At 43.0% G+C, this 16,410-nt stretch overlaps 1 protein-coding gene across 5 annotated transcripts in view; it reads right to left on the reverse strand.

Annotated features, from left to right (window-relative positions):
• Window positions 1-538: 538 nt before the first annotated feature.
• LOC115138502 (steroid hormone receptor ERR2-like) overlaps window positions 539-16,410 on the reverse strand; it is a 68,717-nt gene continuing 52,845 nt past the window's right edge. For all 5 annotated transcript variants that reach the window (XM_029675402.2, XM_029675400.2, XM_029675399.2 and 2 more), the window contains 2 exons: window positions 11,375-11,644; window positions 539-3,807 (listed from right to left, as the gene is read on the reverse strand). In XM_029675402.2, coding sequence (XP_029531262.1) covers window positions 3,563-3,807; window positions 11,375-11,644 — 515 coding nt within the window. In that variant the 3' untranslated portion in view covers window positions 539-3,562. The remainder of the gene's footprint in view (window positions 3,808-11,374; window positions 11,645-16,410) is intronic.

The following is a 16,410-nucleotide window of genomic DNA, read 5'->3' on the forward strand; positions in this document are numbered from 1 at the left end:
GGGTAAATACACTGAGGGGAGGATGGAGTTAAGGGTTCAGGTTACAAACTGAATGAGTAGCCTAGACGTGACAGAGTAAAACATGGATGAAGGCAAAAAGTCATACAGCACATGGTTGATACATAGAAATAAATGTATGTCTGATCCTCTTTCTGAGTCTAATGATATTATTAATAAAGATGAGCCCTCATCTTCACAAATGTGACTTTATAAATGCACTATTTCTCAATACTACTATGTGATTATTATGATATATATATTTTTACCTTTATTTAACTAGGCAAGTCAGTTAAGAACAAATTCTTATTTCAACGACGGCCAAACCCGGGCGACACTGGGCCAATTTTGCGCCACCCTATGGGACTCCAAATCACAGCCGGATGAGATACAGCCTGGATTCAATCCCGGGGCTGTAGTGACGCCTCTTGCACTGAGATGCAGTGCCTTAGACCGCTGCGCCACTCTGGAGGTTTGCTTGGGATCTTTTAACATCACAACATAATCACCAGTGTAGTGGGATAAGAAATGAATCACAGACTTCTGGGAGTTATTTAATTATTTGTTCCTTTTAGGAAATCAAAACATAAAAGTTACACAGATATTGATGATTTAACAATCTGAGATAACAATGTACACTGTTGCCAAATGATATAATTCACACCATAAATATTTATATGTAGGAGCAGGAAATAATTTAAAGTACCTGTTCCTTACTGCAATTTTATCATCAAGGGACCAATTCTGACACACTGATGTTAATAAAAACATGTACCCGCTTCATAACCAAAATGGGTGTCACACCCATTAATGGCCAACTCATGTGGTCAACTTTAAGCATGCTGTACCTTTACAAACAGATATATAGATGGTAAGAGACAACTGGTGACTACAATTACAAATATCTTGGCAGGAGCATTTCTAGACAATAAATCTTTGATAGAAACATGGACGGCTCAGGTATGTTTCAATACAGTCTTGATGATGATGATGAAGAGTAAGTCTTGAAATCAAAAGTATCGACAATAGTGATGAGGTAGTAGTCAGCAGGACGCTGCATACCGTACTTTATTTTGAACTGTTGTAACTCGGCAACCTACTGTATAGGCTACTGTCCAGTAACTATTGACATTCAGATATATACACATTATATAGAACCAGGGTTTGAATGTGAGACGTGAAGCATTGAGAGGAAGTGCCTGGAGTTTACGTTGCATCGTGTTGGGTGTGAATTTTGCATCGTTACAAAAAGTTTAGGCTAAACTGTTTGATGTGTGTAATCTGTACTTGTCCATTAAAACACTTGTATTTTACAGCCGAGCAAAGAAAATATAGTTGTGATATTTATTTTTGATTAGAGGTATTTTGAGTAATATTGAAAAGATAATCAAATTGTCCCAAATCTTAGTAAAAGCATGCTTTCAGCATGTTTTCAGCATGCTTTCACCATGGTTTCAGTCAGAATTGGTCCTTGTATTGCACAACAGTAAAATAACTCACGTTACATTGTCCCCCTCTAAAGTGGAGCCTGTTAAGTAGACAGCGGCTAGTTCAAGTTGGATGATTAGGTGCTGGGGTGTGTAGTCAACCTCCATTAAGTGGCCAATCAGGCTGCAGTAAAAGAGGGTGCTGCTGGATTAACACTGGCCAATGATATTACAAGCAGAGTGGCGACCATCCCGTCTGCAATGTCAGGGATTCATTTGATCACAGTATCATATTGTGACGGTACCACAATTTATCACTTCACATAAATCACATCAGTACTATAATCATCCACCTCCCACCACATTCTCTCCCTTTGAGAACAAAGAGCAGCATGAGTCTACAGTACTGAACTACAGGTCCCAGCATGCACCATGGAGGACAACCTGCCTACACACAGAGAGAATGGAGCCCCTCTACTCACTTTCCCACCAGAGATCACACCTTGTATAGACACACTGTGGGACTGGTGCTACCCTTTGAAACGTGCTGACACTTTGTAGTCTGCATGGCTTCTCACAAGAGAAGCACCTTGGGGGGGAGGGGGGGGGGAATTGCTGTCTTTAAGAATGCCTGTCTGTCTCCTGGCCTATTGGGAGGTGTTAGACCACAGCTACTGTGTGAACATGGAGTCAAGCAGCGCTCCACGTGTCTACTGTACTCCTGGAGGGAGGCAGAGCAGCACAGCAGAGAGCAGGCAGACAGCTACAGCAATAACCTCCTTCTGGGTTAAAAATACCCCCAGTCAGTGTGAAGCTCTAGCTACCAACACATCACTGCACTGCACCTGCCATTCACCTCCGTTTGGATGGAGATCCACAAAGGCAGCCCCAGCTATAAAAAGACCGTCAGCTTCTAAAATGGTGATAGCAGATGCTGGGTACCTTGCGCCCTGTGTGTGGGAGGATTCTGCCATGGGCTTAAAGGACCCTAAATAGAGCGTTTGACATATGGGCCTCTGATTGTTTGAACATGGAATCTCCTGGACTTCTGCCACTCAGCATAAATCCTTTGATACCTCCGCCCCAAACCCACTCATCATCTTTCACCCTGCCCAAATCAGGTCATTCGCTCAGTTGCCAAGAGGCAATTTCCATCGGCTTGAACAATGACCAAGTGTGGGGTTTGAGATAGAGCACCATTGACAACAACATCTGCAGAGGAGAAACATCTACATTGCCGGGACACACACTCACACACATATGGGTCTTATAGTGACAGACAGACAGATAGACAGCAGCATTGTGAAGGAGAGGGTAGTGGAGGTTTAACATGGCTTGGCCACGGCACGGCTCCCTTTATTGCTGAGTTACTACAGAATAAGACGACTGACTACCTGCCTACGCTAGTTTGGTTAAACATGTCATGTGACCAGTTTGTCTTCTTCCTGTCTGAGACAGACCCATATCACATGGCTCACTGCTCTGAAGAGGTATATTCAAGGGCATTTAGATCAATAGAGCTCACATTTAGGTAACAGTTTTAATTCTTTCTTTCTTTCTTTTTTTTCCCCAAGAAAAAGAATGAGAGAAAATGGCCGTCGGGTTCACCAGAATTAACTGTACACTCAGTTTTCCATTATTAATAAATATATACATGTCCTGGTCAAGTCCAGGAGGTGAAATAACTGTCTGACAAGTGAGGCTGTTCATAGTGGTTGCCATGTGTGTTGTCATCAGAACACATTTGGAGATGTCTTGAGGTTCTGACTAGAAACCATGTTAATTAAGAGCCTGCAATTATTCCTTCTGAAGATATAGAGAGAGGGGGAGATCCTTCACATACAGTATGACCACAGACCATAAACAAAACAAAATTATTACTGTACATAGTATTTCTTATATATTTTAAATTAATCTGCATCATTTTATATTTATACTTATAACCAAGTTTTGCATTTGTTCTTCTTTATTTGTATTTTTTTTAATGTCTGGGGCCCGAGGGGGTGGAGAACAAGAGAGGTCAGTCTGTCTCCTGTCTCAGTCAGCAGGGTGTCCCTGTCCTGAGTCCCTTCTGTCCATGTCTCTCTGTCTGCATTGCCCTGTCCCCATCGCCTTCACAGGGGGCACCTGCTCCTCCATCAGACCTTGGCCTCCAGCATCTCCAGGAAGAGTTTGTGCATGGGCACCTTGCCCTGCACTTTGATGCTGTAAAAGTGCTGCACGGCCTTGGTGGCGGTCTGGCGCAGCAGGGGCAGGGTCATGAGCAGCTTGCCTGCCCGCCGGGGGTCCTCCTGGTGTTGGCTGCTTTCGTAGTCCTGAAGAGCCTCGTGGAGCGCATCCTGGAGCTTCTGCACCGCCTCCACGTCCTCTATATGCATGGAGTCTGGAGAGGAGAGGGAGGGACAGGGTCAGTGAGAGAGGGCTCTTCAACATGAGTCTTGTGTTAATATCTTCAGAGATATAATGACAACACAAACCATTGCTCGATATATTGAAATGTAAAATAGTTCTGTAAACAGTAACACATCTCAATTGTATTTTTACTAAAGTAAACAATGGCTGGGCTGGGACTACTGATCTCTCAGTGGAGTCAGCTATGGGACACGTAATCAGCATAATTAACACTGTGAAAAGATAAACAACAGAATGTAAAGAAAAACACAAAGCTTAATGTCTTTTTTTTGCCTGGCGCCCTGGGTTTGATTTTCATATGGCCTTTGACCAATGAGACTGAAAATCAATGTAATCCTGCTGATTCCTGGAGGACGCAATGGAATGAATTGCGACCAAACCCCAGTGAATGATCACACATTAAACACCTCACTGTTCCAAAGGACAGCTCCGGAATAGACTGTTTTCTTATAAACACTCTGGGAATCGGACGGTGTAAACTAGCTTCAATAAAGAAATTATACTTCCTTCACATTTGGATTAATTTCCTCCCTCCTCTCCCACAGAAACATCTAGATCAAATAATGAGTGGAATGAAAGTATATACTATTGTACATTTGATTACATTATCATAGGACTGTCAGTGCTTAAGCTAGCTGGAAACCATATTTTGACTGATTGATTATCATACAAAATGTATTCTATCAATTCTGATCCAACCTGTGTAACTAAATGTATGTATGTATGTATGTCCAACCTGTGTAAACTAAATGTATGTATGTAGGTCTACTGTAACAGTGAAACTGAATCAACAACAACCACCATGTGTCTCATATGGACATATCATCCTCTCAGTCTCAGAGGCGGGTTCTCTCTCTGACTCATTGCAGTCACTCTCTCTCTCTCTCTCTGGTGTGCCGTGGTGTACTGCATTGTTCACGACTACTTTTACTGCATGTGTAGTATGTTTCAACACTTTTAATTTCTCCCTCTCTCCCTCTCTGCCTCCCACTCTCTCTTTGCCTCACCTCTCTCTCTCCCTCTCTGCCTCCCACTCTCTCTTTGCCTCACCCCTCTCTCTCTCTCTCTCTCTGCCCCCCTCACCTCTCTCTCTCTCTCTCCCCCTCTCCCTCTCTGCCTCCCACTCTCTCTTTGCCTCACCTCTCTCTCTCTCTCTCTCCCTCTCTGCCTCCCACTCTCTCTTTGCCTCACCCCTCTCTCTCTCTCTCTCTCTCTCTCTCTCTCTCTCCCTCTCTGCCTCACACTCTCTCTTTGCCTCACCCCTCTCTCTCTCTCTCTCTCTCTCTCTCTCTCTCTCAGGGATAGACTGGGGTTGTGGTTATCTCAGTGGTTAACCAGTGTCTGGTACTCGTGAGACAGCGTGTCATTGGTAGCCTGACTCATCTCACCTTGGTGGTGCATATTTCACCACACGGGACAATAAAAGGCAAACAGATTTCAGACTTCATCCTAAATTCATTGACTGGAACAACTGTAAGCCCAAGACCTTGAGACATTTCTCACCCTGACGCTTTCCAATCCACAGCGGTAAAAGGAAGTAGGTCGTGAATGGGGGGGGTGAGCAGAATAGATTAACAAAAGGGAAAATCACCAGGAACTCAGAGAGCTAACTGACTACTGTATCTCCTGTTTGTGTCAAACACAGTCAGTGATAAACAGGATATTAGGAAATATAGACAAGTCAATGCACTGACAAATTATTAGCAATTAAATGCATTTTAATTACAGTGATAAATCATAGAACTAATAAATGTATCAGAGACATTAGTGTGTGTGTGTGTTTGATATTTGAGCCATTACAGTGATCTGATCCCAAGAGTGAGTGAGCATAGGGGACACAGGTCAGAGTGAATGAGCATAGGGGACACAGGTCAGAGTGAGTGAGCATAGGGGACACAGGTCAGAGTGAGTGAGCATAGGGGGAGGGATAGAGTGAGATAGATATTGAGAGAGAGAGGGGGGTAGATAGAGAGTGAGAGAGATAGAGAGAGAGAAGGGGAGAGGGAGAGACAGAGAGAGAGCGAGCGAGAGAGAGGGGGGATAGAGAGGGAGTGAGAGGGAGAGAGAGAGAGAGAGGGGGGGATAGAGAGGGAGTGAGAGGGAGAGATAGAGAGAGAGAGAGAGGAATTGAGATAGAGAGAGAGAGAGAGAGAGAGAGAGAGAGAGAGAGCAAGCATGTAGGCTTTGGAGGAAGGGATGGTTTTAAAAAAACAACTTTGAAGAAACAATTTCCTTGCAATCCATCAGAGAGCCCACGTCGATCCCATTGATAAACTGCTAATTACAAAATCAATCGCTATGAATTTTCACAGCTGTCAGACAGAGGGGCTCCCGGGAGAGGAATCTCACAGAGACCTTGCTCAAACGTTCCGGACGCCCCCTCCCCACCCTGACACAAGGCCTCACTCCCTCCCCTGCCTTCCACACCTCACCTGCCCCACCCCCCAACAAAGCTCTGCCGTGTGAAAGCAAAGCCCACCATCAGCATTTTCATTTGTCAGCCTGACAAAAAAAGAGAGAGCACGCCCGTGGCCCAGCCAGGCATTGATCAGAGACGGACAAGCCCTGCCTTCTCAAAAGCAGCCTGTCGATATGAGTGTACCGTCTTTGCATTGGAACAAACGAGACCCATCACTCCCTGATACTCATTCCGTTCGACTTAACACATTTTATTGACAGGTCTTGTGCTCCTAATGAAATGCTAAATTTATCTCCCATGGCTGGCGTGCCCTGCAGCTACTGTTATGGAGATAGAGAGGGACGGATGGAGAAATATCACAACATGGAAGGATTTCAATTAAAAGCTCAGTCCTTCCCTCCTCCCCTATCTCTCTCACTCCAAACTAAAGGGTAAAGTCAACAACTACTTTAAACACGGACATGACATGTTGGTCAGAGATATAGAAATGTAAACTTAACATATTAAATTCATAAATATTAATGTAATGGAGAATATTAACAAATACAAATGATGAACAATTGTTATCACGAGTAAGATAATAGTCCAATATGACATTTTAAGCAGTTTTCTGGATTTGTGCAAATGTAAATAGAATGAGTTTTTAACTTTAAAAGAACCCCATAAAGAACACTAAAATCATGTTTGATGTGGTGGCAAAAGTGTTTTAAAAATTCAGAACACATTTAATAGTAATAGTTTGTTCATTTGAAACTAACACTTGCTCTAGATCTGATATATGAAAGTTTTTTGAGATGAATGAAATGTGTATAAATACTGTATTTATTCATAAAATTACAACAAAAAGTTTTTTTAAAGTCCCAATTATTATTACTGACTACATGTGTATATTGCTTGTGATGACCCATTTTACAATATCCTATTGTCCATAAAATACTGAAAATTTATACTGTGATTTTCAAAACATATATTTTGTTTGTTGCAAAAATACAATATCACCTTAAATTAGGAATTTTATATTTATATTTTTAATGATTTTGTTATTTTTGTACCTTTTTTAACTACATTAGGCAAGTCAGTTAAGAACAAGTTCTTATTTACAATGATGGCCTACCAAAAGGCAAAAGGCCTCCTGCGGGGTCGGGGGCTGGGATTAAAAACATATAGGAAAAAACAAACATCCTGACAAATGAGACACCATAACACCACATAAAGAGAGACCTAAGACAACAACATAGGATGGCAGAAACACATAACAACACAGCATGGTAGCAACACAACATGACAACAACATGGTAGCAACACAACATGACAACAACATGGTAGCAACACAACATGGCAGCAGCACAGCATGGTAGCAGCACAAAACATGGCACAAACATTATTGGGCACAGACAACAGCACAAAGGGCAAGAAGGTAGAGACAACAATACATCACGCGACAAAGTCACAACTGTCAGGAATAGTGCAATGATTTAGTCTTTGAATGAAGAGACGGAGATAAGAGCTGTCCAGTTTGAGTGTTTTTTGCAGCTCGTTCCAGTTGCTAGGTGCAACGACCTGAAAAGAGCAGCGACCCAGGGATGTGTGTGCTTTGGGGACCTTTAACAGAATGTGACTGGCAGAACAGGTGTTGTATGTGGAAGATGAGGGCTGCAGTAGGTTGCATACCAGAAAGAATACTATAGACATCAAGACATCAAGAAAGCCACTCAGTAGATTATTGACAAGTTTTTCCAACACTTTTGATAACAGGGCAAAATAGAAACTGGCCTATAATAGTTAGGATCAGCTTCATCTTGACCCTTTGAATAACGGACACTTCGTGTCTTCGCCTTCCAAGCAATGGGAACCTCCCCAGAGAGGTTAGAGATGGGCTTCGAGATGATAGGGGCAGCAACCTTAAAGAAGAAAGGGTCTAAACCATCTGACCCAGATGTTTTTTTTCAGTCAAGTTTAAGGAGCTCCTTCAGCACATCGGAATCAGTGACCGCCTGCAGGGAGAAACGTTGTAGCGGGGCAGCGGAAAAAGAGGGAGGAGCAAAGGGGCTTGTCGCATTAGAAGGCGTGGGAGATGGGGAAATGGCTGAGTTGATTAGGAATCATGACTTAATGAAGTGGCGATTAAAGAGCTCCTTGTCAGTAACAACTAGAGATGGGCAATATATCAGTGAAAATATCAGAATTTCTATTAGCTACAAAAGCCAAAATCGGTATCGGCCCGATATCTAGTTTAACGCCAATGTTAAAAACCGATGTCAAAGCTACCGTGCATACCTATATAACGTAGGTACATGACGTAATAACGCCACGTAAAATGTTGCGCTACACCTGCAACACAGCATTCCTAACTTAGCCCACAATGTCTGTTGTGTGGATCAAGCAGTCAACAAGTCGAGCAGTCATTTGAAATAGTAAGACAATTTCAGCGAGACAACTCAAAGGCGAAATCCATTAAAGCCAAGATAATGGGATTCATTACACTTGACAATCTACCGTTCTCTATCGTGGGGGGATGTTGGTTTTCGACGACTGGTCGAGCACCGGTATACACTACCAAGTGCTCTATTTTTCAGATGTTTCCCTTACCGGAGTTACACAATAATAGCGTCACGGCTATTAGCTTCTCTACATACATGCTATGGAACGCCGTTTGGGTGTTTGCGTGTCAAAAAATATACAGTAGCACTGTCAAAGTTGTACAAAAAAGTCTGCAAACAAGAAAACACCGGCCACGGACGATGTGTTTATAATACCGTGCTAGTTTTAGCTTGGCACCTAGCTAGCACCAATACAACCAGCCTGAAAACAATGATCAGTATAAACTGCAGTCATTTTCATTATTCTTACAAATTATTTGTGAATCTTTGTGAGTAAGTATTAGCTAGGTTGCCACTTGTTGTTCTCCTACTGAAATTGAACTTCAGTTCATGAAAATAAATAGCTAGCCAGCTACTTAAATAAAAGTATGTCATTGACAGTGATGCAAATTAATACAAATAGTAGAATTATGCCATACTTTTATTTTGAAGGCTAACCGCAAAGTCCACTGTTGTGGCTAATCCTTATTGTGGCTCGCTTCACATAGATGGGTCCGAGCACCATTAATCAATAAGAACTGTCTTATAAATGAGGATTCATTTAGATGATGACGCCTAGCTATATACAGTTGAAGTCAGAGGTTTACATACACCTTAGCCAAATACATTTAAACTCAGTTTTTCACAATTCCTGACATTTAATCCTCGTAAAAAAATTCCCTGTCTTAGGTCAGTTAGGATCACCACCTTATTTTAAAGAATGTGAAATGTCAGAATAGTAGTAGAGCTTTCATTTCTTTCATCACATTCCCAGTGGGTCAGAAGTTTACATACACTCAATTAGTATTTGGTAGCATTTCCTTAACATTGTTTAACTTGGGTCAAATGTTTTGAGTAGCCTTCCACAAGCTTCCCACAATAAAGTCGGGTGAATTTTGGCCAATTCCTCCTGACAGAGCTGGTGTAACTGAGTCAGGTGTGTAGGCCTCCTTGCTCGCACACACATGTTCAGTTCTGCCCACAAATCTTCTATAGGATTGAGGTCAGGGAATTGTGTTGGCCACTCCAATACCTTGACTTTGTTGTCCTTAAGCCATTTTGCCATAACTTTGGAAGTATGCTTGGGGTCATTGTCCATTTGGAAGACCCATTTGCGACCAAGCTTTAACTTCCTGACTGATGTCTTGAGATGTTGCTTCAATATATCCACATAATTTTCCTACCTCATGATGCCATCTATTTTGTGAAGTGCACCAGTCCCTCCTGCAGCAAAGCACCCCCACAACATGATGCTGAGACCACTGTGCTTCACGGTTGGGATGGTGTTCTTCGGCTTGCAAGCCTCCCCCTTTTTCCTCCAAACATAACGATGGTCATTATGGCCAAACAGTTCAATTTTTGAGGACATTTCTCCAAAAAGTATGATCTTTGTTCGGATGTGCAGTTGCAAACCACACTCTGGCATATTTATGGCGGTTTCTGAGCAGTGGCTCCTTTCTTGCTGAGCGGACTTTCAGGTTATGTTGATATAGGACTCGTTTTACTGTGGATATAGATACTTTGTACCTGTTTCCTCCAGCATCTTCACAAGGTCCTTTGCTGTTGTTCTGGGATTGATTTGCATTTTTCGCTCCAAAGTACGTTCATCTCTAGGAGACAGAATGCGTTTCCTTCCTGAACGGTATGATGGCTGAGCGGTCCCATGGTGTTTGTACTTGCGTACTATTGTTTGTACAGATCAATGTGGTACCTTCTGGCATTTGGAAATTGCTCCCAAGGATGAACCAGACTTGTGAAGGTCTACAATTTTTTTCTGAGGTCTTGGCTGATTTCTTTTGATTTTCCCATGATGTCAAGCAAAGAGGCACTGAGTTTGAAGGTAGGCCTTGAAATGCCTCCACAGGTACACCTCCAATTGAGGTATATCAAAAAATAAGGTTCAAGCGTCTTCGATAGAGGTGATCAAGCTGATTCTATACCAATTTACAGAGGCCAGGTCATGAAGGAAGGCTTGCTCATTAAATATTTTTAGCAAGCGTCTATGACAAATCAGTACAGGTTGTTTCACTGAGCAGCCATTACGAACACAGGCTGTAAAACAGTGATCACTAAGGTCATTACAGAAAACACCAGACTGATACCTATCAGGATTATTTGTGAGGATGACATCAAGGAGAGCAGCCTTTTCTGGGTGTTTGGAGTCATACCTTGTGGGATAATAATCTGAGAAATATTTAGGGAGTCCCACTGCTTTAGGACTTGGTCAAGTGGTTTAAGCATGTCCCAGTTTAGGTCACCTAGCAGGACAAATTCAGACTTAGTGTAAGGGGCATTCATTGTTTACATGAATTGCTCTTTCAATATTGCATCAATTACAAATCCTTGTAAAGAATGTAATATCCAGATATTCACCTATCATCCCTGTTTGCCACTTTATTTACGCTCTATATTGCACTGCATTGTCGGAACTAGAAGCACAAGCATTTCGCTACACTCGCATTAACATCTGCTAACCATGTGTATGTGACAAATAACATTTGATTTGATTTGATTTGATTTATTGGTGTATATTGTCCTACCTGAGTTGGCGAGAGCGATGGCCTTGAGGGTAACAAACTCCTCCTTCTCCACCTTCAGCTTCTTGTACTTGCGAACAAGCTGCAGGATGGACACGTAGAGGTCGAGCAGGCCCGTGAGCCGCGAGTGCTCCTCGTCCATGATGTAGTCCTCTGCATACACCAGCTCGTCCTCGTAGGGCAGCGAGCGGAACACGATGCTCAGGATCAGGATCTCCATCCAGGCGCTCTGCAGTAGGCTCATCTGGTCTGCCAGGGACAGTGTGGAGAAGCCTGAGGAGACAGAAGAGAATTGTTACCTGCACTACAATGCACTGGCACTCATATCATTTTGTGTTTGTATGTGTGTGTGTTTTATTGTGTTTTTGTATGTGTGTGTGTGCATGCGTGCGTGCGTGCGTGCGTGTGTGAAAGAGTGGGTGTTTCCAGCTCCTGCTTTGCCCTTAAGATGAAATAGAAAACAGTGAAAAAGAATCGGATGGGCTCTTTATATTCACACTTTGTCAATAGATCAATGCAATTATCTCAAATAAAGGGTGACCTATTAAAAGAACATCAACAAGTTAACAACGCCACTCTGATTATTTTAATCTGTGAAGCCGAAGATGTACTGTCCACTTTCAAGGTCTTTTCTCATGGACAGATCTGATCAGTAACCAAAACATGAGTTGTTGGTTTCACCCCGGCTGACTACACTACATGCCACGGCACATGTTAGCAGGAGAGGTGTTTAATTTTAAATGCACTCTGGAAGGTCCTCTCTGAAATGGGTGTCACAGCACTCCAGTGGGCTTTACTGTAAGTGAAGACAGTAAATCGGTGCAAAGGTCTTCGAGACACAAAGCCGTCTGGTCAGCCCTTGTTTCCTGTCACACTGCTATTGGTGGGATTAGCACTGAGACAGATCCTCATTGGAAGGGTCGAGGACGTGACACACACTCAGTGCCGCGCTGGGGGAGGTAATGAAAACATACATACAACACTAACATGCACGCTCGCTCGCACACACGCACACACACACACACAGCGAGGGGTCATGGGAGCCACCCTGCCCTAAAGGCCTGCTTTAAAAAATATAAAAAAATACTGATGTTTTATTGTCACATACACCGGATAGGTGCAGAAATCCTGTCCCCGTTCCTGACAGCAGCTGGATGAAATGAAATGGTCTGGATCACTGCAATTTCCTATTCTAACATAGCAGCACCCCTTGATTTGTTTTTATATATATATATATATATATATATATATATATATATATATATTGATATAGATATTATATAAAAATAACAAATATTCACAAAAGTAGTGCACTGGGCCTTTAATAGTCTTGTATTAGCGGACTGATATAGCCGATATACCCACCTACTCCCCCCAAAAATATATATATACTGATATACTACCCCAAAACAAATCGCAGCACCCCCACGCGTATGCCTTCAAACACACAGGATGCTACTGCTACCTCTACATATGGACAAAGAAACAACCATCCACACAGATTCTCTGAAGATGAGGTGAGGGAATTCAGAGAAATTAAAAGGAGAAAGAGGATCTGGACAGAAGAGAGGAACAGATAGCCATCTCATCCCTTTTTCCCCTTACTACCCTTCAGTGGTCAATAAACTGGGCACATCCCCTCCTCCCCCACAATCCCTCCTGTCCTGGTCTAGCGGGCCCACGGCGCCCCATTCTGAAAACATTTTAGCCCTCTCCGACGTCGCCTGATTAAAATGATTGCTTTTACAAGTTTACTGTTGCAATACTATCTTCTCCCAGGTGATTAAGAGGTGATAGATTACACTATTGACCAGGCCGCTCACCACACCTCCTCCAGATGTTTTCTCTTAAATATAAATGATCTCATTGGGACAGTCACAGGGTGATGTTTATCTCCCCAGCCCTGACACTGTGGTGGACACACACATATGGGTGAGAAAGAGGGAGAGAGGGAGAGAGAGATAGAAACAGAAGTGGGAGAAACAGATAGAATAAAGTAGAGAGAGAGAGAGAGACAAAGAGAGAGAGAGAGAGAGAGAGAGAGAGGAAAGGGGCTACCTGAGAGTTCAATTTCCCTTATCGTGGTGATGACCACAGCAGGGGAGAGCTGGAGGATACATTCATTAACAGATTGCGATCGTAATGTGAGGGCCTTCACAATGTGAAGGGGAATCAATAGTCAGTAGAATGGAGGCTGATCAAACAGAGACAGAGACAGGTGCAGGGCCCAGGGCAGGGCAGGGCAGGGCAGGGCAACCCGGGTGGCCAGGGGTATGTGAACCACAGACAGGACCAGCAAAATACAGACACTTTACCAAATTTGCTAGGAGCACATATTCATATCATTGTAGGAGGAAGCCACAAGTCCAGGTTAGTTCAGGTTCCTGTGCAACCACACCTCAAAATGCATTATAAATCCCTGTCTGCACTGGAGTAGGCGTACCTTGCCATTAGTGAGACAGAATCTGGACTGACCGCAAGGAAATTGTCACGCAAGTGTAGACAAGGTGCAGCCTGATTGCTGCGTCAGGTTGGCATTGCAATCACAGCCCAAGCTTTGTGCACACTTTTAATGCCAAGGAGGACTCAAGCGGAACAAACACCTTGCCCTCAATGTGACAGCACAGGGAAAGAACTTGTTCTAGATTTGTACGAGAGAATGCAGAATCCCTCTGTTATACCAGACACCTCTCAGCAATATGCACACACTGAACACAGCAGCCTGCAATTACGTTTGACGCTAAAAGTCCTTGAATTGAATCTGGTGTTGTGAGATGGAGAGTAGGTGTTTTCCCCCTGCTCTGTCTCTCTCTTCAGGGCCTAAATTATGGCTCCAAATGGAATCTCGTGTCGTTGCCTTGCCGTTTTCCACTCAATTTAATCGAGTAATGAAGTGACTTGCCGACTCCGCAGGTCACATGGCACTCTGGCCGCCACGCTCCAAAGGCGGCCCGGTTAAGTGCCGTCGGAGTGGGTGATTTCCTCTAATGAAATATCAATATTTACATCTTCATTTCCACACCAGTGCCTTGGTGGGATTTGACCAAACATGACACAATATTGACCAAATCTGAAAGACCTGTCTGTGTGGTTGAAGGCCCTTTTCCACTCGGCTGCTGAGTCCACTGGGTGAGTAAGCTAGCAGAGGGCAAGAAAGGCATTTCTGAGATCTTTATTTTTTACATTGATTTTGATTAAGGAAGCTTTCATATGGGGAATTGTGAAGTTATGAGAGAATCGTGCTTTAACATTATAACGTTTTAATTACATTTATAATGTAGTATTTCTTTTATCCACTAAACACAAGGGAACTTCAACATACAGTTGGTTTTAAGTGAATCATCTATGCTGTACCACAATGTACCTTGTCCTTACATGTGGACAAGAGGTCCCCAGGATAAATGTCTCTCCCTGGGATTACAGATGGTGACAGACAGACATGTGGTGGCTGTGAACAGGGAACATGTTCTCTTCTCGCCTCTTGTCCAGACACTGAAGACCATGACTGATTTCAACAGTAGACTAATTCACTTCATGCCGCAGCTGCGTTCTTACAAGGAGCCCTGTCCTTGGCTTGGCACAGTATAAAATCACACCAGTTTGTTGCTTGTGTTTATGGAGCTCAATAAACACGGCCACTTGAAATGGTTTCAACAACATTGACAAGCTTGGCCGGTCTCTCTAGCTGATAAAGGCAAATCTAGAATAGGGGTTCACTGCCATATTTTGTATAAATCACATATGAGAGTCATAAGACAGGAATAAATCTGTTTTCTTTGACAGATCATTTCCCTCAGCTTGTCCTGATCTGCTCCCTCACATTTGGCCTGACTTATCTATACTGAATTTGCATACTCAAACAATATCCCTGTCAAAACAGTCCTGTTACAGTCTCATTGCTCTGTCCTCTAAGCTCTCATCTGTTAATCCTATAGAGACGAACACATGTCGAAATATGTTTTGGTTTATCTTATGATTCTTAGCTTGTTATTGTGGATACAACTGTAAAGAGCCAGTTAGGGAGAGACAAAATCCCCAACCGACATATCTCTGACATATCTCTAACATATCTCCGACATATCTCTAACACATCTCTGACATACCTCTAACATATCTCTAACATATCTCCGACATATCTCTGACATATCTCCGACATATCTCTGACATATCTCTAAAATATATCTGACATATCTCTAACATATCTCTGACATATCTCCGACATATCTCTGACATATCTCCGACATATCTCTGACATATCTCCGACATATCTCTGACATATCTCTAACATATCTCTGACATATCTCCGAAATATCTATGACATCTCTAACATATCTCTGACATATCTCTGACATATCTCTGACATATCTCTGACATATCTCCGACATATCTCTGACATATCTCCGACATATCTCTGACATATCTCTGACATATCTCTAACATATCTCTGACATATCTCTAACATATCTCTGACATATTTGCGACATATCTCTGACATATCTCTAACATATCTCTGACATATCTCTGACATATCTCTGACATATCTCCGGCAGACCAGGCAGGCCACCCCGCGCCGACTGCCTCTGGGTCCACCACTCGTCAGATTAATCAGGGTGGCATTTCATCTGCCAGAGCAGAGGACGGCCCAAAATTAAATGCTGAAGATTTCTGTTGAGCGGGAGTTCATATTCTATTAATTTATTATTGTTTCCCTCTCCCAGAGGGCCATTAGTACGGGTCATAAAAAGAGATGTAATTACGAGGCATGGTGGCCCCCTCCAGCTGCAGCCCCCTCGTATTTCACCCTCAATCAAACTACTGAACAGACCGACAGAGAGAGAGAGACAGAGAGAGAGAGGCATGGAGAGAGATGGGGATTGAGGGAGAGGGATGAAAGGAAAGAGATGGAGGGAGGGATGGGGGAACGAGAGAGTGAGAGAGAGAGGGATGGAGGGAAAGGAAGAGAGAGAAAGATAGAGAGAGGAAGAGAGAGATGGAGAGGAATAGAGAGAGAGAGAGTAATTCTCGCTGGACAGGGGCTG

Source organism: Oncorhynchus nerka, linkage group LG12 (genome assembly GCF_034236695.1).
Source record: "Oncorhynchus nerka isolate Pitt River linkage group LG12, Oner_Uvic_2.0, whole genome shotgun sequence".
NCBI classification, from domain to species: domain Eukaryota; kingdom Metazoa; phylum Chordata; class Actinopteri; order Salmoniformes; family Salmonidae; genus Oncorhynchus; species Oncorhynchus nerka.